The sequence below is a fragment of the Salvelinus namaycush genome, chromosome 25 (genome assembly GCF_016432855.1).
Source record: "Salvelinus namaycush isolate Seneca chromosome 25, SaNama_1.0, whole genome shotgun sequence".
Lineage (NCBI taxonomy): Eukaryota > Metazoa > Chordata > Actinopteri > Salmoniformes > Salmonidae > Salvelinus > Salvelinus namaycush.
In genome coordinates, this window is record NC_052331.1 from 22598320 (window position 1) to 22621053 (window position 22734).

The following is a 22734-nucleotide window of genomic DNA, read 5'->3' on the forward strand; positions in this document are numbered from 1 at the left end:
TAATGTGTAATTCCTGGTAGTCTACAGCAGAGGTTCACAAATGTTTCCCTCAGGGCCCCCTTCCAGCATTGGGGAACATCCCGCCCCCCCCCCTGCACAGATGCACCATGTCTATTTCTATGGGCACAAGCACTGTTAGTGAGACAAACTGTTCACACCCCTCGTTGGTGGAGAGAATTTTGCAGGTTTAAAGCTTATTTTCTGCAATTCTACACATTTTGTCATGGGGTGCAAAGAACATTTTGCAGTTTTAAAGTACATTTTCGTGCAATTCTATACATTTTGCCCTGTATAACATGTATTCATGTGATATTTTTGTGATGAAAAATTACAACAATATCTATGAGCTACAAAACAAAAAAATGTTAGCCGAAATGGGCTAGTTGAGCTGGACATTATAGTTATATATAGCTCTAAGGTATGCAATGACCAAGAGGAACTGATGATGCACTATCCAATTTCGAAATTGCACCTTGTGCATTCTACTATTACAACTTTCAAGAGTAAGTTTAAAGCCACCTCCTCCCCAGGGGCCGCGCCCCACAGTTTGGGAACACCAGGTCTAGAGGGCCTGGCTGGTGAGTGAAACAGAACATTGTTGGAAGACTCCTCGGGCTTGGGTGACTCACTTCCAAATAGCTTAATGACTTACTACTAAAAACCTCCACGTGTAGTAGGCCCTAAACGAGCACATTACACATGGCAGCAGCGCTGTGAGGTAAATGGTCCTTGTGCTTCTCTCTGAAGGGACAGTTCTAACTGCTATTCTGGACCTAGTCTGTGTCAACACCACCGCAAGGCCCAGGCAAATTTGCTCAAGCGGCCAGCTACACAGGGCTTTACTATAAAGACCTAGGCTCTTTGTATCCTCTCTTGTCTGAGCACAGAAAGTAAATATGAAGGGACAAAAACATTCCAGACTTGGGTAGTTACTTAGGAAAACGTGCAATTAAATGTATAGCTTCCCAAACTTTGCCACTTGCCATTGGACAATAGATTGACGCCATTTAAAGAGAGGAATGTTTGAGGAGTGTGCTTCATGGCACACAGGGGACGAGACACATGCTACTTGTTTTGCAATGGTCCTAAATTCTTCAAATATATTTAGTTTAGCGGGAACCAAGTACTGTAGACCTCAAGTGATTGACCAAATCCATGATTTCATCCTAAAAGAGAATGAAACTATGGTAGTACAGCAAGGACTCTGACTTCACCTCTGCTGGATTTACAGTGGAAAGTGGAGCAACATTGTATGAGAGGAATCTGCAGGAGCCTTCACACTGTCAAATCAATTCAGGGGCCAACTCATATCATATGTGTAGCATGTTTTCAGCTTGCATTTCATTCACATGTGGAAATGGGTAGTGAAGGGTGTCACCACACAGACTACTAGCATGGGACACCGTGGTGGTAATCTAGGACAGGGGTCAAGAACATGCAGTTTGGTAACCAACAAACACTGGTTGTCTAACAATACCTTTAAAAAGTCATCAAAATAAGAGTCTCTGAAGAATATTGACCATACCCTGCTGTAACATGTAGGCCAAATATCAGTGCATCAAAGAAAGCAAGGGATGAGGGCATTAGAACGGAAGAGAAAGTTCTTTAAGGGCTGAATACTAACTTAAGATCAAATTTTCTTAGTCACATGCGCCAAATACAACCTTCACCTTACAGTTAAATGCTTACTTACGAGCCCCTAACCAACAATGCAGTTTCCAAAAAATACAGATAAGAATGAGATAAAAGTAACAAGTAATTAAAGAGCAGCAGTAAAATAACAATAGAGAGACTTGATACAGGGGGTACCGATACAAAGTCAATGTGCAGGGGTACCGGTTAGGGTAGTATATACATGTAGGTAGAGTAATTAAAGTGACTATGCATAGATGACAACAGAGAGTAGAAGTGGTGTAAAGAGGGGGGGGGGGGGGCAATGCAAAAAGTCTGGGCTAGATGTTTAGGAGTCTTACGGCTTGGGGGTAGAATCTGTTTAGAAGCCTCTTGGACCTAGACTTCGCTCTCCGGTACCGCTTGCTGTGTGGTAGCAGAGAGAACAGTCTATGACTAGGGTGGCTGGAGTCTTTGACAATTTTTAGGGCCTTCCTGACACTGCCTGGTATAGAGGTCCTGGATGGCAGGAAGCTTGACCCAGTGATGTACTGGGCCGTTCGCACTACCCTCTGTAGTGCCTTGCGGTTGGAGGCTGAGCAGTTGCCACACCAGGCAGTGATGCAACCAGTCAGGATGCTCTCGATGGTGCAGCTGTATAACCTTTTGAGGATCTGAGGACCCATGCCAAATCTTTTCAGTCAACTGAGGGGGGAAAAGGTTTTGTCGTGCCCTCTTCATGACTGTCGGTGTGCTTGGACCATGTTCGTTTGTTGGTGATGTGTACACCAGGAACTTGAAGCTCTCAACCTGCTCTACTGCAGTTCTGGTAATCTGTCTGGCCCTGCGGCCTTGTGAATGTTGACCTGTTTAAATGTCTTACTCACATCAGCTGCGGAGAGCGTGATTGCACAGTCTTCCGGAACAGCAGGTGCTCTCATGCATGTTTCAGTGTTATTTGCCTCGAAGCGAGGATAGAAGTAGTTTAGCTCGTCTGGCAGGCTCACGTCATGGGAAGCTCGCAGCTGTGGATCCCTTTGTAGTCTGTAATGTTTTGCAAGCCATGCCACATCCGACGAGCGTCAGAGCCCGTGTAGTTTGATTTGATCCTAGTCCTGTTTGATTGTTCGTCGGAGGGCATAGCGGAATTTCTTATAAGTTCCGGGTTAGAGTCCCGCTCCTTGAAAGCGGCAGCTCTCGCCTTTAGCTCAGTGCGGATGTTGCCTGTAATCCATGGCTTCTGGTTGGGGTATGTACGTACGGTCACTGTGGGGACAACGTCATCGATGAAGCCAATTACTGAGGTGGTATACTCCTCAATGCCATTGGATGAATTCCGTAAGCAAAACACGCCTGTAGCTTAGCATCTGCTTCATCTGACCACTTTTTTATTGATCTAGTTAATGGTGCTTCCTGCTTGAATTTTTGCTTGTAAGCAGGAATCAGGAGGATAGAATTATGGTCAGATTTGCCAAATGGAGGGCGAGGGAGCATTTAACGTGCTGATAGAAATTTGGTAAAATGGATTTAAGTTTCCCTGCATTAAAGTCCCCGGCTACTAGGAGTGCCGCCTCTGGGTGAGCGTTTTCTTATAGGGGAATACAGCTCATTCAATGCTGTCTTAGTGCCAGCCTCTGACTATTGTGGTTTGTAAACAGCTACGAAGAATGCAGATTAAAACTCTTTCGGTAGGTAGTGTGGACTACAGCTTATCATGACCTTATCCTAGCCCAAGATCTGCGTTTGTAACTTCGAATAACTCATGCATTGATATCAATGGGAAATTTGTACAAAGGAATTGAGTGGCCCAAAGTGAGTGGTGGTTAAGCCATTGGTCCCAGGTTAGCCGTACCACAGTATAGGACAGCAACACGTGACAGCAGCCCAGCGATCCCATTCCATACGTCACCCAGCCTATGTCTGTTTAAATACAACGGCAGACAAGTAAAGAAAGACTCTGGAGACAGCTTAGACAAACAGCCAGGGAATGACTTGAGCTGGTATGGGAGGCTTTCAGACATCTCAAACTTCCTACGCTCAGGAAAAAGGGGCTTAATGGGGGGAAACAGAGTCGAAACAGAGACCTTTGACATCTGGGGCTGAAATAAATGACAAAGCATCGATACTTATGCTAGCTGAAGAGTTAGCCGACAGCTTTAAGATATCACAAGACTGACAAACTCAATACACCTCAGTCTTTCAACAAGTGGCCTAGGGTTCATTGACGACTTCTATTTTAAAGCTCAACTAGACGTTTAATTTGATTGGGGTTAACATGCCTAATAAACTTCAGGCCTGTGAGGTTGTGCATGTTGTGGCTGTTTGTGGAGAAACAATTTGCCAGTCTTTCAATGTGCATGTGTAGGCCAAAATGTTCAGATGTTTCCTATATGCAAGTATTTCAGTATAAGTAAGCTCAGTATGAATGTAGTGCCACAAGCCCACAACTGCGTGTGATATCCTGATGTGTGTGTTTGCTACATGCATGTGTGTGCGTATCTCACATTAGCACGCGTGGCCAATTTCCTTTTGCAGGGAAGCATGCTTGCAGCTGCTGTTGCGGCCCCTCTCTTATTGGGCAGGATTTACAGTGGCTCGGGCTCCCTGAAGTATTTATGAGCTCCCAACAGACCAGCTCCCACAGCCCAGAGTCCACAACCTAGAACATAGGTCATAGAACCGCAGCCCACAGCCCAGACCAGTGAACAGGACCAGTCCACAGACCAGAAGCCCAGGACCAAGGCACATGACCTGGGCCCATCTTCACAAAAGGTCTCGTAGGAGTGCTGATTTGGGATCAGTTTTGCCTTTAAGATCATAATGGATAAGATTATATGGACAGGGAGGACCTGATCCTAGATAACTACTTTATGAATATGGGCCTAGGGCTGCAGTCCAGGTCCAGCCAGGATGTCGACAGCTTCAGCTCTTTCAGCCCAGACATCATAGACACCACGCATGGGACTCAAGATAATGCTACTAATGGGTTCATACGTTTTGTGCACACTAGACATACGGGTATTTGATGAGCAAGTTTGCCATTTCTTTCAAAAACGAATATGACTATCTAGTTCATTATTCTAGTTCCTTATTATCCGAATTCCTTATGCATGACGTTTTATCAACTCTAAATGGCCTTAATACCAATATGTATTTAGTAGTGGGCAGTACATTTGCAAGTATTTTACATCAATAGATCATTTTATTGATCTGGTCAAGTAGGATTTACACCTTTGGCAATTAAACAAACATGAATTCTGCTTTAAAGCTTAAAAAAAAAAAAAAAAGGCAATTAGCAGTTACTACATCCATTGTGGACCATAATAATAAATACCATTTAGCAGACACTTTTATCCAAAGCAACTTTGTCACGTTTGTGTGTAGAGACGGACCAAGGCACAGCGAATGTACAGTTCCACATAATTTATTATAAAGTGAAACTTAGCAAAACAAACAATAAATGAACAACAAACCGTGACTACAGAGGTGCAACGTGCACTACTCAAAACAATATCCCATAACACACAGGTGGAAAAAATGCTACTTAAGTATGATCCCCAATTAGAGACAACAATACCCAGCTGCCTCTAATTGGGAAACATACTAAAACACCAACATAGAAAAAACAAACTAGAACTCAACATAGAAAATATAAACTAGACTAAACCCCTAGTCATGCCCTGACCTACTCTACCATAGAAAATAAAGGCTTTCTATGGTCAGGACGTGACAAACTTATAGTCATGCGTGCAAACATTTTATGTATGAGTGGCCCCAGCGGGAATCAAACCCATAACCCTTGGCGATTAACATAACTTAGAAATGCCTCATGAGAGTAGTTCAACATGAGAGTAGTACCCCATCAGAACCCAAAATATAAGTTTGTTTTGCTCCAACGTTTGTAAAACACAATTTAGCCTCAAAACATGTTTTGATATTATGGACGGTCAGTCCTTGTAGCCATAGCTATGAATTTGAGAGTGGTTACATTTCTCCAGCCACATGCCTCAGCTTTTTAACCGAAAATGGGGCAGGGAGAATGCATTATTGTTTCTACTGCTGATTGCCGCTTTAAGACGTAGGGTGGCGATGAGATAAGAGCATAAATAGACGGCTTAAGAGCAGCCAAATGCAAGCACACACACAACCACCCAGCACAACGATAAAGCCTACATGGATGTTTGAAAAAGAGAGCGAGAACAAGTGAAAGAAAAAGGACCACAGCATGCGCTAAGCTGGAACAGGAGGTCTGCCGTGGAAAAACAGCCCGAACACAGCCAAAGCAGGAGCAAATCCCTGTGTAGCTGAAGTAATTGGTTAGTCTCATGACAGCCAAGGCTGGGGAGTGCTGTGTTTTTATTAGCAATCCCACACAAATGCAGGGTCAGATCTGAACAAGTTTGCATTGTTCCCTTCAACACTCCACGCCTTGCCTTGCGCTATGCTAACACACACACACACACACACACACACACACACACACACACACACACACACACACACACACACACACACACACACACACACACACACACACGTTGGCTTGATAAGACAGACCTGGGTTCAAATACTATTTGAGATCTTCCAAATGCGTCAAGCATTTGCTTTTTCCTGCCTGGAGAGCCAGTTGAGTGATGGTTGCTCAAGCTCAAACAAGCACAGATAAAGTTTTTGAAATAGGAATTGAACCCAGTTCAGTTGATAAGACAGCCCAGTGGAAAGACTCAAGAGTCAGACTCAAAAGAGAAGTGATAAAATATGTATCCCTGTATTGTTAGACCGGGGGAGGCGTTATTGTACCTGACTCCCAGTTCCTACCCAGACCAACTCGGTCACATTATTTGTAAGGCTATGAAAACGTCACATCATTAATAGTGAGAACAGGGATTTAATTTGACAAGGCAATGAAAATATTTGAAATGGAAACGAATACAGCCAACATTTCATAAGTTTCAATTTATCATCACCAGTCAGACAATAGGCATTATTGGGTTTGAGGGGAGACCATTTTTAAAGGTACACTCAGTGATATGACATAGGTGCACAAAGTAAACAGCACAGTTGGTCAATTTCCGCAACAACTAAGAGCATTGAAGCGCGAGGCTAAACTCCCCCACTGTTTTGGTCCCGCACCTACCATGCTCGAACAGCGTAAAGCGAACCTATGCACATGCACAGATACTGTGTATGACTGTGTGGGAAATACGTCTTGCATCTTGTTTATCGCAATATCTGCAGTGCTGTTCGTGGCAATGCCCTTTAGTAGAGTCTACATTTAACCACTAAATGTGATAAAGTAATACTCACTTTCTCATGATGGACTTCCTGATGACCAGACCTTCGTCCAGGTCGGCCTCGTTGGCCATAAAGAGGAGCCTCTTTCCTGTGCCATCCACCCCAACAAAGTCCCTTTGCTCCCCTGGGAGAAGGAAGACACCAGAGGAACAATCACACATCAATGGCTAAGATCTCACCACACGACTAACAAGCTAGCCATCTGCCTGGCTTGTAAACTAACATCTAGGCCTACAAACCTTCACTCGGTTTAATAAGACAGATATAGAAATAAAAAATGTCAACGAGTTTGATTGTAGATTGTTTCAAGCGCAATAAACATTTGCTAACTGGGGAATATCCTTTTTAGGGAATGAATCTTTGAAATGTACCATTTTATCATCCATAAAAATACTGACAGATGACATGAAGTAGTGTTCTGCATTCACTATTTTTGGTTGACTCAAACTCAAATGCAGGATCTGGTGTAATAATGCTTGTTGTGCTATAATCATCTGAATCACACCGTTTTTTTTCTTGCCCTTCTGTCCGGGAACAGTCTCGGTGAACTCGTGGGCTTTGCTCATCAGCATGGAGAGGGTAGCGTTGTGGGCCCGGAACAGGTCGACCACCTCGTGCAGGGCAGCGTCCGTTATCAGGTCACAGCTCAACACCAAGATGTCCGTCTGGAGGGAGACATGGAGGAGAAACACACATTCATCAGAATTTGAGAGAGGGAGAAGGACCACAGAGATTTATAAGCATTCTCTCTTTACCTCAAGACCCGGAGCAGAGTTCTGTTGGTATGAAACAATACTAATGTTAAGGTAGTTAGTGGACTTTGAGAGGAAGAGGATGTGTTTTCACTCAAGGATCAGGCCCCACTAAACAGTTGTATTGTAGCACTGATACAGATAATTCAGAACAATTAGCAGTTCATTGACTTGAATAGGAGAATATGACAGCTGGTACTAGTCAAAAGGGCTTACTCGTTACCATTCGTTTATCGCCAAACTTTAAAATGAAACAAAAGACAGCTATGATTTATGACAATTTCCCCTTCAACTTTTTCTAAAGCATGCCCAGTACCCTTTCACATCAGAGTCCATTACATTATTCTGCCTAATAGGAAGAACACCCTTCTAATGAAAGTGAATAGACATTAAGCTGTTCCCTGGCAACGCTCAGTAAGTTATCACACTCCAGCCTTCAAATACAGTTTATTCCGTCCAGCTTCACGTTATGCTCAAAACACCCGAGCTTCTTCGCAGCTGTGACATTCATCTCGAATTATGTGAATGAACATATGAGGCAACGGTGCTCCATAAGAAGTCCATAGCGCATGAAAAGTTTGGCTATGTTTTTCTTAACTACAGTCACAACAAAAATGGGTTCATAAGGGGGAAGTGGAGACAGAGGTAGAGAGAGAGGAGGAGATAGAGAGAGAGGTGAAGAGAGATAGAAGGAGTGGATAGGGAGGGTGAACCTCCTTGATAAACATGGTGCTCTCCTAACTCCTAGCGAGGCATCCTAGCGTAGTGTAGCAAGGGGCACAGGGGAATCCAGCGATAAATCCTGCGCTGCATTTGCCATTGTTTCTGTTTGAGATGTCTGGTTCCCATCTGCTCTGGCCATCTTGGGCCTGTGGATAAATAAACAGGGAAGGCGAGTGAGGAGCGGGGCCTGTTAAAGCGTGCCTGGCTCTATAAAGGCTGCATGCCTCATTGGGGAGGCCTGTGGAGAGGCCCTGCCGTGACGTTCTGCACCCGGGGCATGCAGCTCAGCAGTCTGGCTCTGCTCTACTCCACGGTAGCACACATGGCCAACAGATAACAACCAGGCCAGAGCCAGGGCCCCTCAACTCCACTGTCTCGGTCTCTCTCACTGCTACTGGAGAGAGACTACAGGAGCATCTTCTCCTGCTAATCCAACACTATGGTTAGGCTATTTATTTCAGACCCCAAAAGACAGGTTTTAATTGTTGGAACAGACATGTGTGGGAGTGGGGGTTTGGTTTCAACACTGAAAACATAGAAGCCTTCAACACAGAAGAAAGATTTTGTGAAGCTCTGAAAAAAAATAATTCACAGTAAATCACGAAAGTAACTTTAAAAAAAGAAAATATCTCCCTTTGAGTGTCCCTTAGAGGCATCAGTTACATTACCCAAAAAAAAGGCTACATTTAATCATATTCAGTTCATATAACTACATACATACATACCAGTGCCTTCAGAAAGTATTCACACCCCTTGACTTTTTCTCCATTTTGTTGTGCAAGAGCCTGAATTTAAAATTTTATAAATTGAGATTTTGTGTCACTGATCTACACACAATACCCCATTTTGTCAAAGTGGAATGATGTTTTTAGAAATGTTTACAAATTAATACAAAAATTAGTCAGTAAGTATTCAACCCTTTTGTTAAGTTCAGGAGTAAAAATCTGCTTAACAAGTCACATAAATAGCATCAACCACAGAGACCAGGGAGGTTTTCCAATGCCTCGCAAAGGGCACCTATTGATGGGTAAAAAATAAATTTAAAAAGCAGACATTGAATATCCCTTTGAGCATGGTGCAGTTATTACACTTTGGATGTTGTATCGATACACCCAGTCACTACAAAGATACATGTGCCCTTCCTAACTCTGTTGCTGGGGAGGAAGGAAACCACTCAGGGATTTCACCATGAGGCCAATGGTGACTTTAAAACACAGTTCAAGTTTAATGGCTGTGATGGGAGAAAACTGACAGATCAAAAAAACATTGTAGGTACTCTACAATACTAACCCAATTCACAGAGTGAAAAGGAGGAAGACTGTACAGAATAAAATGTTTCCATAACATGCATCCTGTTTGCAATAAGGCACTAAAATAATACTACAAAAAATGTGGAAAAGAAATTCAGTTTTTATCCTGAATAAAGTTTTATATTTGGTGCAAATCCAACACAACACGTCACTGAGTACCACTTTTATATTTTCAAGCATGGTGGTGGCTGCATCGTATTATGGGTATGCTTGTCATCTGCAAGGATTAGGGAGTTTTTTAGGATAAAAAGAAAGGGAATAGAGCTAAGCACAGGCAACATCCTAGAGGAAAACTTGGTTCAGTTTGCTTTCCAACAGACACTTGGATACATTCACCTCTCAGCAGGACAAAAGCCTAAAACAAGGCCAAATATGCACTGGAGTTGCTTACCAAGACAATATTGAATGTTCCGGAGTGGCCTAGTTTGAGTTTTGACTTAAATCTGCTTGAAAATCTATGGCAAGACTTGAAAATGGCTGTCAATCAAATAACTTGACAGAGACTGAAGAATTTTAGAAAGAATAATGGGCAACTATTGTACAATCCAGCTGTGAAAACCTCAGATTTACCAATAACGACTCACAGCTGTAATCACTGCAAAAGGTACAGTGGGGAGAACAAGTATTTGATACACTGCCGATTTTGCAGGTTTTCCGACTTACAAAGCATGTAGAGGTCTGTAATTTTTATCATAGGTACACTTCAACTGTGAGAGACGGAATCTAACACAAAAATCCAGAAAATCACATTGTATGATTTTTAAGTAATTAATTTGCATTTTATTGCATGACATAAGTATTTGATCACCTACCAACCAGTAAGAATTCCGGCTCTCAAAGACCTGTTAGTTTTTCTTTAAGAAGCCCTCCTGTTCTCCACTCATTACCTGTATTAACTGCACCTGTTTGAACTCGTTACCTGTATAAAAGACACCTGTCCACACACTCAATCAAACAGACTCCAACCTCTCCACAATGGCCAAAACCAGAGAGCTTTGTAAGGACATCAGGGATAAAATTGTAGACCTACACAAGGCTGGGATGGGCTACAGGATAATAGGCAAGCAGCTTGGTGAGAAGGCAACAACTGTTGGCGCAATTATTAGAAAATGGAAGAAGTTGAAGACGACGGTCAATCACCCTCGGTCTGGGGCTCCATGCAAGATCTCACCTCGTGGGGCATCAATGATCATGAGGAAGGTGAGGGATCAGCCCAGAACTACACGGCAGGACCTGGTCAATGACCTGAAGAGAGCTGGGACCACAGTCTCAAAGAAAACCATTAGTAACACACTATGCCGTCATGGATTAAAATCCTGCAGCGCACGCAAGGTCCCCCTGCTCAAGCCAGCGCATGTCCAGGCCCATCTGACGTTTACCAAGAGGAGAGGAGGAATGGGAGAAGGTCATGTGGTCTGATTAGACCAAAAAGCTCTATTTTTGTCTCAACTCCACTCGCCGTGTTTGGAGGAAGAAGAAGGATGAGTACAACCCTAAGAACACCATCCCAACCGTGAAGCATGGAGGTGGAAACATCATTCTTTGGGGATGCTTTTCTGCAAAGGGGACAGGACGACTGCACCGTATTGAGGGGAGGATGGATGGGGCCATGTATCGCGAGATCTTGGCCAACAACCTCCTTCCCTCAGTAAGAGCATTGAAGATGGGTCGTGGCTGGGTCTTCCAGCATGACAACGACCCAAAATACACAGCCAGGGCAACTAAGGAGTGGCTCCGTAAGAAGCATCTCAAGGTCATGGAGTGGCCTAGCCAGTCTCCAGACCTGAACCCAATAGAAAATCTTTGGAGGGAGCAAAAAGTCCGTATTGCCCAGCGACAACCCCGAAACCTGAAGGATCTGGAGAAGGTCTGTATGGAGGAGTGGGCCAAAATCCCTGCTGCAGTGTGTGCAAACCTGGTCAAGAACTACAGGAAACGTATGATCTCTGTAATTGCAAACAAAGGTTTCAGTACCAAATATTAAGTTCTGCTTTTCTGATGTATCAAATACTTATGTCATGCAATAAAAAGCAAATTAATGACTTAAAAAGCATACAATGTGTTTTTCTGGATTATTGTTTTAGATTCCGTCTCTCACAGTTGAAGTGTAACTATGATAAAAATTACAGACCTCTACATGCTTTGTAAGTAGGAAAACCTGCAAAAATCGGCAGTGTATCAAATACTTGTTCTCCCCACTGTAATTCTTACATGTATTGACTAAGGGTTTTTGAATACTTATCTAACCAAGATATATTAGTGTTTTATTTTCAAAACATGAGTATTTTTTGTAGATTGTTGACAAAAGAAAATACAATTAAATCCACTTTCATCCCACTTTGTAAACGAACAAAATGTGGAATAAGTCAAGAGGTGTGAATACTTTCTGAAGGCACTGTATCTAATACACGGGTAAGTACATCTGGCCGTACAATGATGTATGCTGTCAACAGCTGGGATAATCCCCCATTAGCTGAAGTCACGATGTCAAGGTAAACCGATCCGCTAGGCCGCTCCTAATGGCTAAACATATAGCACTAATTTCTATTTTTGAGTACCAAGTTAACCAACCACCAAAAGTAACAAACATCCCTTTGTTGCAGCCGGTCGTGAGGGAGCTATCGGTCTGTCGCTCCACACGCTGTCCGGTCGGTGGATCGGAGGCGGAGTGACGGCTGAAGGTAGTCTGAGCCCTGTTCAAAAGTAGTGAGCTAGATAGCGAGTAGGGTGCCATTTGGGATGCAGACTGTGTGACACTGGAATGGTGTCAGCTGGAGGATCATCTGACGGGGTTTGTGGCAATTTAGCAGGCCTGATCTCTGGTGGTTAGGTCAGGGCCACCCACACACTGCCTTCCTCCCCTGCCTGGTTCTGCCTGGCTGCCCCAAGGCCCTGCTCCCCTCCCAGGCTCCCTCCCCTCCCAGCCAGGTGAGACCACCCTGAATGTAGCACACTGGAGAGAGGAGAGGGTGTGTCTGACAAGAGGGCCTGCCTGCTATTCCTGCTGTCTCCACACAGTCCATAGACACACACACACACAGTGCAATCAGTCAGACACCTCTGGTTTCAGCAGTTAGGCTAAGTCTCTGCTGAGCGCTGTCAATTTGACATTTACATTGTAGCGAGACATTCCAGTGACAACTGATCTCGATTTAACAGTTTGGGTTATGTGTGTTTGACATGAAGAAAGTGTTTACACTATTAAAATTAATAATGTGGAGGGATGCCCTCTTCAATATGTATTTTGTACATAATATACAAATTATGTAGATGAGGCTACTGAGTCGTTCCATGTCATTACAGCAAGCCAATTTGTTCTGAAATTGCTTCTGTAGTAAGAAACAGGTAAGATGGGCACAATTTATTATTTTTTTAATAATAAAAATTTCCTCAGAGAAATTAAGCTAATTGATTGCACCAAAATTGGCCCTTTTAATTTATAGGATTCAGATAATATCCAATAAATATAGTACCCAACTTCTTCCTACTGAGTAAGAGCTGGGGAATCCCCACCCAAAAATCAAAAGCCACCCATTGACGACCCTTAGCACATGCCTATCCCACCCCAACATCCAATGTGGGGCAGCAGATAGCCTAGCGGTTAGAGCGTTGGACTGGTAACTGAAAGGTTGCAAGATCGAATCCCCGAGCTGACGAAGTACAAATCTGTCGTTCTGCCCCTGAACAAGGCAGTTAACCCACCGTTCCTAGGCCGTCATTGAAAATAAGAATGTGTTCTTAACTGACTTGCCTAGTTAAAGGTAAAAATATATATAAATACAGTGCATTCGGAAAGTATTCTAAAATGGATTAAAATGTTGTTTTTTCATCAAGTTGGCATTCCACAATGACAAAGCAAAAACAGATTTTTGGAAATTTGAGCAAATGTATAAAACATAATAAAATAAATAAATTATAAGTAAAATTACAAAATTATAAAGCACCTTTGGCAGCAATTACAGCCTCGAGTCTTCTTGGGTATGACGCTACAAGCTTAGCACACCTGTATTTGGGGAGTTTCTCCCATTCTTCTCCGCAGATCCTCTCAAGCTGTCAGGTTCAATAGGGAGAGTCGCTGCACAGCTATTTTCAGGTCTCTTCAGAGATGTTCGATCAGGTTCAAGTCCGGGCTCTGGCTGGGCCACTCAAGGACATTGAGACTCGTCCCAAAGCCACTCCTGCATTGACTTGGCTGTGTCCTTAGGGTCGTTGTCCAGTGAGCACCCTGGAGCAGGTTTTCAGCAAGGATCTCTGTACATCTTTCAGTATGCAGGCCATGGAAGAACTGGGGCATTTTCAGCTTCTAGGAATTGTGTACAGATCCTTGCGACATGGGGCTGTGCATTATCAGGCTGAAACATAAGGTGATGGCGGCGGATGAAGGGCACGACAATGGGCCTCAGGATCTAGTCATGGTATCTCTAGGCACTCAAATTTCCATAGATAAAATGTCATTGTGTTTGTTGTCCGTAGCTTATGCCTGCCCATAGCATAACACCACCGCCACCATAGGGCACTCTGTTCAGCAAGTTGACATCAGCAAACCGCTCGCCCACACAATGCCGTACACATGGTCTGCAGGTGTGGGGCCAGTTGGATGTGCTGCCAAATTCTCTAAAACTATGTTGTAGGCGGCTTATGGTAGAGAAATTAACATTCAAGTCTTTGGCAACAGCTCTGGTGGACATTCCCACAGTCAGAATGCCAATTGAGCATTCCCTCAAAACATGAGACATCTGTGGCATTGTGCTGTGTGACAAAACTGCACATTTTAGAGTGGCCTTTCTTTGTGCCCAGCACAAGGTGCACCTGTGTAATAATAATGCTGTTTAATCAGCTTCTTGATATGCCACACCCCTGTCAGGTGGATGGATTATCTTGGCAAAGGAGAAATGCTCACTAACAGGGATGTAAAGAAATGTGTGCACAACATGAGAGAAATAAGCTTTTTGTGCATATGGAACATTTCTGGGATCTTTTATTTCAGCTCATGAAACATGGGACCAACACATTACATGTCGCGTTTATATTTTGTTCAGTGTAGTATGAAGTTGCGGCTTAAAATATTGCTTCTCTTTACTATGTAATGTATTCCATGTGAATCTGGTGATGTTTTTTCCCCCAGTTCAGAGAAATTAGTAATTGAGTTTGTGTCCATTATTTACCATAGTGTGGAAGTACCAGGTTTTGACCACTAGATGACACTGTTCCTGCTATATTGCCACATCCATTTTGCTAGTCTCTTGTGTTTATTAAATAGATCACAGCATTTTCTTTGTAATTTAGGGTAGAAAACCAATATATTTCGTGCATGATGAAAATAATCCTCACAATTCAAGCCTGTCCTCCATGAAACAAATCTGCCCTTTTATGCTTTATCGGTGTCCAGGAAATGGCCCCTTTGTGTGTGGTTTATTCTCTTACAAAAAGGTCTGGATTACTGTTAGACCATTCCTGCTGAAGAAGTAAACCATTAGGCCACAGCAGTTCTAATGGTTTCAATGTTATGGTCTCTAATGGTATTCAATGGTAAAGGGTTTAATGTCACTATTCACAATATATATAGAGCTGTTTCCTGATCATTTTATTGAAAAACATAAGACTGCCATGCATTAATAATTTTTTAGGGTTGTCACAACATTTTAGTCCCTAGCCTATTTCTCCAGTTCTGGGCTTGTAGGAAAAATCTTCATATGAGAATTGCATATGGAGAGCCCTTTCAGAGAGCTGACACTTGGACTATTCAAGAAGAGTTGGGTTGAAGCATTAGGTTGCTATTAGGACAAACTGATTTGTTTTCATGGAGGATGACGACACAATTGATTTATTTTCATAATGAGACAACTATTGGTTTTCTACCCAAAGTTAATAAAACACAAGAGACCAGCAAAATGGATAAAATAGCGTGGCGGTATAGCAGGAACTGTGGCATCTAGTGGTCAAAACCTGGTACTTTCACACTACTTCATGGTAAATATTTCCATGACTAATTTCTCTGACCAGGGATTTTTTTTGTTAAACATCCCCAAATTCACAGAGAATACATTACATAGTACAGAGAAGCAATTCATATTATTTGTCAAACATAGTGTTTCCACTACATGCATTAAGCAGCGTCACACCTACATTTTTTAATAAGATCATATTTGAGAACAAACAAATCACCAAAATATAAACTAGACAGTCAGGGAGAATGAAAATCACTAAAAATGTCATGGCATGGTGCCCCCATTTATTTTGTTACAATGTTTGAGTCATAAGAACAAGGCATAATCCATAGCAAAATGTGTAGAATTGCAGGAAATTAGCTTTTAAACTGCAAATGTTCTCTAAGCCCCATGGCAAAATGTGTAGAATTAGCTTTATAACAGCAACATTTTGGGGATGGTAAAATGTTTATGACCACTGATGCGTTGATAGTCATTGATCTACAAGTCATTTTACATGCCTAACAACCCCAGGGCATATTAGTATTCCAGTCGAAATTTTCACTATGTCCAGCTTTGCTCTCTGACCAACGGAAGGTAGGCGGTCTGTTCCTGATCTTGCACATCCGCACGGCACCTTCAGCATTCAAGTGCTAAAATGGCTTGTGCGATATTAGGCTTCATTAGTTGAGTGACAACCTATGTCATTTGCTAGGTTATTGTTATCTATCTGGCTATAGGCTACCTGCTGAACGGGGCTTACAATCAGTGCTTGGACTGAAATAGGTGCCGGTACTCCTTTTTAGGTGCCGGTACTGTTTACATTTAGGTGCTCCACAATACTTTTTAGCTAATATTCTATGAGAGGAACAGGAGCTCAAGCAGTAGAATATTTGAGGTGCCGGAACGCAGCTCCGGTGAGCTCCTGTCCGAGTCAAGCACTGCTTACAATATATTTTTCCCCCAATTGATCAGGTTCACCATCAGCAAAAGTTTTGGTAGTTTTGCTTTAAACAATCAGTGTTTTTTTTTTTAGATATACTGGGCAAAGTTGATAATTTCATAACGAGGAAATAAAATCCCTTTGCAAGGCACACTGTTATGGTCAAAGCAGGAATAGAAAAGAAGCTCACTAAAAACTTCCAAACGGTCAAAACCATTAGATTTTGAGATGGGGTGAAATTCAAATTTGTGATATATATTTCATTGGTAGCTAATGGGTCCAAATCAGATATTGGGTACTATATTTATTTAATATAATCTGAATCCTAGAAATTAAAATAAAATAATATTATATTTGTCACATGCGCTGAATACAACAATTGTAGACCTTGAAATGGTCTATGAAACTGTGAAATGCTTTCGATGGTGCCGCTGTAGAACTTTGAGGATCTGGGGACCCATGCCAAATCTTTTCAATCTCCTGAGGGGGAAAAGGTTTTGTCGTGCCCTCTTCACAACTGTCTTGGTGTGTTTGGACCATGATAGTTCATTGGTGATGTGGAAACCAAGGAACTTGAAACTCAACCTGCTCCACTTCAGCCCAGTTGGTGTTAATGTGGGCCATTTCCTATAGTCCACGATGAGCTCCTTTGTCTTGCTCACAATCAATTAGTGTAATTTCTCAGAGATCAAATTATATTTCAACAAAATAAAGTTTCAAGAATGCTAATCTTATCATTTTCTAACTGCAGAAACAATTTCAGGACAATCTGATATAGTGAGTGTCGAAATCCTCTTGTGCTTTTTGAGGTGGAACGGCCCTACTAATAGCCTACAATAGTAAAAATTGCATTGAAATTACAATTCGTATATAATCATTCTAATTTATACTTCATCTCCAACACATGCCAAAAATGTAATATCAGAAAACAAAGATTGAGAGGTTTAAACTTATTTAAGCCTAATTCAAATTGTGATTATACAGAGTGTAGTCTCTTCTATTACATGCACTTATGACAGAGGGGGAGCTCTACCAAAAGCTCTGTGTGTGTCTGTCTGTGTGTGTCTGTCTGTGTGTGCACGGGAGGGAATAGCAAGAACTCCTGACCTCCCGCTCTCACTCAACCATGTCTCCTGTGTCCCCACTCACATGAAAAGCCTGCTGCTCTGTGTCATACATACTGGACTCACTGCTGCTTCTTCCCCAGAATCTCCAACCAAGTAAAGAGGGGCAAACGTCAAAGTGGCTTAATGCTTAATCACTGCACTGAACAGAAAGTGCTTGTACACTAATCTTTTATCAATAGGTGACTTTAGGCAAATGGAACAGTATTTACTAAGATACACCCATCATTCTCCGGGCGCAGTGTGTTCGTGTGAGGAGATGGTCTGGGAGGGGAGAGACGACAGAGTGATTCCTATGCAGGGATTTGGAGCCCCATTGCCAGGTGTCCTCTCTCATCACCCCAGTGTCTGTGTGCTGTGCAACTCAATGCCTTTAATCTACGTGACTGTGGTGGATTAGGAATAAAGGCATGTGGAGGCACTGGGAGGGAAGGAAAGGAGCATGCTGGAGCCAGTTCTCTCATCACCCTGGAGGCCAGCTGAGGCCGGTTGGTTCTGTTTGCCCCCAGACAGTTAATGAATATGTATTTGTTTTTGTAACGTGGTTTTACTGTAAATTAACGCAAATAGGGAGTCTGAATAGGGACTCATGATGAGCCCCACAATCACTCTTAAGTCTGAACTTAATACTTTGTACAGTTACAGTACCAACTAGTATAACACCATAACAAAAATAATTGAATATGATCTAATTTTGACAAAAAATACAAAATATAAACCCCTCTGGGTCACAACGACCCAGATTCCCCTCACGTCTCCCTGTACGGGCTCCAAAATGCAACAGACCAGGGTGGGTTTCAGTGAACCACCCTGCACGTTGGACAGCAACGGACTGCTTCTGACATCATCTGTTTGGAGAGCAGCGAGGGGAGGGGGAGGGAGGGCAATGGCGAGGCAGGTTTTCAGCAGGTGAAATGAGGCCCGTCGCTTAGCCAGGAACGCACGGATCAGTGGTCGCCCAGCGGCACACAGGATCTCCTGCTTCAATAGTCTCGCTGACCTCAGTCTTTCCATACTGTGTCCAGGTGAAACATGGGGCGCCTGTCTTCTATAGGCTCATTCAGGGGCTAGTAGTACCCTCGCTCCCTCACTGGATGAACCCCCCCTACCCACATGGTCCGGTTAAAACACTGACATACTGTGAGAACATTTGTGCAGGCATTTTTTCCCCTTTTCTTTTTTGAAATGATCAGTCATCCGTAGTGCCTAAAGCTGACTCTGTGGCCCCCCCCAAATTCCAAAGCAATTAATCATTGATTCCACTTAATCTACGAGGTGCTCTACTATGAGACAGTGTTGACTTGGACTGTTAGACATACACTAATAATGTCTGTATTGATACGCCTGTACAGTATACTGATACAAATCATATATATATATATATATGAGTAACACACCCATAACTCAATTAGGATTTATCCCCCAGGAGCACCCACAGTAGATCCAGCCAATGCGGTGGCAGAGAGAGCAGCCAATCTGGCTCTGAGCTCAACAGTCTGTGTATGCATCCCAAATGGTAGGGTGCCATTCCACCCACCTTGACTTTCTGCTGGATGTGTCTGAGGGCGTCGGCGGTGCCCATGTCAGCATCCTCCTGGATACACACCAAGTCTAACTTCATCTTCACATCCAGCTTCACCTTGGGGTCTGTGCTGATCATCTTCTGCACCTCTTTGGTTGTGATAACAATTACCTCTACAGAGGACAAATAAAAGACATTTAGAAAGACTAAACCCAGTCAAGCAAATGGGACAGATGACAATGACCGAACATATTAGACAATGTGCTTACTGGCAGAATATACATTAGGAAAATCATTCAAAACACTTCCAATGGAAACAGAGCATGTGATAGATTTATTTACACATCGAGAACATTGCAAGGAAGTCTTGTAATGGAGTCTTGACTGTATAAATGTTTCATCCAAACTAGTTTGTTTACTGTTGCCTTATTTAGCCTTGTAAAATCTAATTGCAGGGCCTTACTAGTTGGCTTCTCACAGTAAGTACTGCCACACATGAAGTTACTATATGGACTGGGAGGGCTCTGACTAGAACATGTATTCCAGGTGGGATAGTATGTCAACTTTCGCTACATTATCTCCATTTGCAAAATCCCTATAGCCTATTTGTATGCACCAATTAGTGAAACTGGACTCCTATTAACAATAAAAGCAGTTAGCGTGAGTTTCTTTTGGTGGGATAAAACCTTGCTTTAGGTTACTTCAACACTAACGATAATGAGGAACCCTTCTAGAAGACTGATACTCCAGTGGAGGGCCCTGACGTGCACTTTACCGAAGCACACAGGTGGACAAGAACAGCTTTCCCAGACCACAGTGGATGGCTATGAAAGTTACAACTAGGCTGAAAGGAGTCCTATATCAAGCCCCGAGGCATATGATTAGAGTGGAAAATAGTAGTCTTTATAACAATCTTTGTCATTTATCCCCCAATAATTACCTTCAACTTATCATTACCCAAATGCAGCCTGACTGGTGAGGCCTGGCAGCAAACTGACCACAGCTGGGACCTATAAACACTGTAAATAGGTCTACCCATGCATTCACTTGGTCTTAACTGCAATATTTAAGTATGCTAGCTAAACTCACATACTCCAAAAAACATGTTAGCTAGGCTATAGACCAACTCCTCCTTATGTCTGAAACAAATATTACGTAACGCGTCTTGGAGTAGGAGGCCGTCGTATTGTAAAGGTGGTATATGTCCTTTTAAAAAGAATGACTCTGCAACTGATAGCACTAGAGCAGTACTTTTGACTGACTGTCCCTATGTGACATCTATTGGGCCATTGGTTACAAACTACTGATACTGCCCACAGACATGCAACTCTTATTCTGAAAACGGAAGCATCTACCAGTGAGTGCGTCTAACTGGTTGTTGTAGTAAACAAAACCAGGATTTGGGGATTTTATTTGATAATGAAAAAATGTGTAACAGTAATACACCAAAGTGGGTTTGATTGGATCGAGCCCTAAATGTTGAGAATATTACCTTCAAACCCAACTCTCTCCAGCAGGTTGAGGGGGTACCAGATGAGGGGCTTGTTTCCTACAGGTAGCAGAGGTTTGGGGGTGTTGTAGGTTAGGTCCATCATACGAGACCCACCACCAGCGGCCATCAATACCGCCTGCAGCTCCATCTGCTGTTATACACCTGGGAACACACACACGTCAAATTTGTGACCACATCAACATGATTGTACTGATAACCAGACTTGCTCTCTTGTTGACACCAAACAGTTAGTAAGTTATTGCATTATCCCAAAATCGTAAAGCTAGCACACTCTAGCTAGCGACACACAAACATATGCAGTCAGCTAACGTTACTGTAGCTAACACATTGATTCAATACGTGCAAAAAGTAATACCAAATTGTCAGGTTATGACCCCTAGTAGTAGATGAAACAAATCACATGCGTGACCTACCTATTGGATAACGTCAGCGGTTTATTCAGCAGCAACACGCCTGTCACCCAAATGACAGTGCTGCAATTCACTGTTTACAAGCTAGCTAACTAAGAGTTCTTAATCCTGAAAAGTTCCACAGCCTCAACCGAGATACAAAATATCGTGATGTTATTATAATATGTAAAGACCTTCACCGATACGTGGTAATAACTTTTAGTGAAATAATAAAACAATATTAGAGACAGTTCGCTAAACTGAATAGCGGCATGCTAGCTTGTATGATGACACTTTGCTACCATTGATGAAATCACTCCGGGAGAAAACTAGAGCCGGTGTATATAAGGTTCCTACCTACAGTCATTGGTCAGACTACAACAATTCAGGATTGACACAGTAAAAAAACAACGCTATCATCATTATCATTACCATCATCATCATATGTTTGTGGTTTGTTTTTGTGAGAACGAGATCACTTTTGGCTTTTTCACATTTCTGCTGTTTTCCATTAGATCCTATCACAGCTTTTTATCTAGGCTATCACCATGTTAATTTGCTATTTTGTTGACGTGCTCATTTGAAAACATTGATGGTTTTAAATATTTCTATGAAGTTTATTACCATGATTTTATCATTTAAAAATACATTTTTAGGAAAGGAAAGCTGAAAATGTACTGTGTGTGTCTTCACATGAAGAGCGTTCCTACAGATGTAGGATATTAATTGGAGCCAGTTTGCTACAGCAGGAAAAGATTCCTGCAGCAACTGGAAATGTGAATTATTATGTGGATTATAATGAATGGACGTTTTTCTAGGGGCTGATAAATTTTTTCGTTAGGGCAAATCCAGTCTAAAAATTCTAAGTAGAAATTACAAACTTTAGTATACTTTTTAAAACTCAAATACACGACACGTTGGCATTTCCTGTAGTGCAGAACAGTTCTCAGCAACAAAAGACTGTTCAAATTAAGATCTTGCATCTGTAAATATTCACACCAGTAATTTCCAGGGACCAGGCTGAGGCCCCCACCAGTGCAGATTACCAGCCACCCAGCTCTTCCAGACAGAGCCCAAACCCCAATTCACCGACCTCCGATGTAACAGCAAATTGAACGCTGGGAATGTGGCTTGGCTTTGTTTTCTCTGGACAGGAGATGAGCTTCATTGGTAGCTGCCTGTTGAGGAAACATTGGAATAAGAGGACAGGCTGTTGCAGTTCACTCTGAAGAGAGGGAGAAAAAGGGAGAGAAGGAGAAAAAGAGGGAACGCTAACAGACATTGCTGTTAAATGGACATTTCTTAGCTCTCGTCTAGCACCTTTGCTGTTGTTCTTCATTTATATCTTTATACAGTGTAACTTTGTAAATGTTCAGTGACTTAACTATGAGAAAACATTTTAAACTCCTTCTGGTCACCTTGACATAGCACTGCTCAGACACAAGAATGTTTACTGTGGTGAAAAACAGCTATTAGACCACCCGGATAATCATGTGTTGATGATGGGAGCAAAGTTTGCCAACTGGCAGGTAATGTAGTAGTCTACCTCCTCAATAGAAAGGTACACAACTGAACCACTGATATTTTGCCAATGAAATCCCATTTAACGATCACAAACAAATATT

At 42.5% G+C, this 22734-nt stretch overlaps 1 protein-coding gene across 1 annotated transcript in view; it reads right to left on the reverse strand.

The window, feature by feature from the left end:
- Window positions 1-21402, reverse strand: part of LOC120020362 (translation initiation factor eIF-2B subunit gamma-like) — a 45838-nt gene extending 24436 nt beyond the window's left edge. The window contains exons 1-5 of the mRNA XM_038963958.1: window positions 21134-21402; window positions 20700-20861; window positions 19223-19380; window positions 7412-7571; window positions 6919-7030 (exon numbers count right to left, since the gene is read on the reverse strand). Of these exons, the coding sequence (XP_038819886.1) occupies window positions 6919-7030; window positions 7412-7571; window positions 19223-19380; window positions 20700-20847 (578 nt within the window). The 5' untranslated portion in view covers window positions 20848-20861; window positions 21134-21402. The remainder of the gene's footprint in view (window positions 1-6918; window positions 7031-7411; window positions 7572-19222; window positions 19381-20699; window positions 20862-21133) is intronic.
- Between the last annotated feature and the right edge of the window lie 1332 nt (window positions 21403-22734).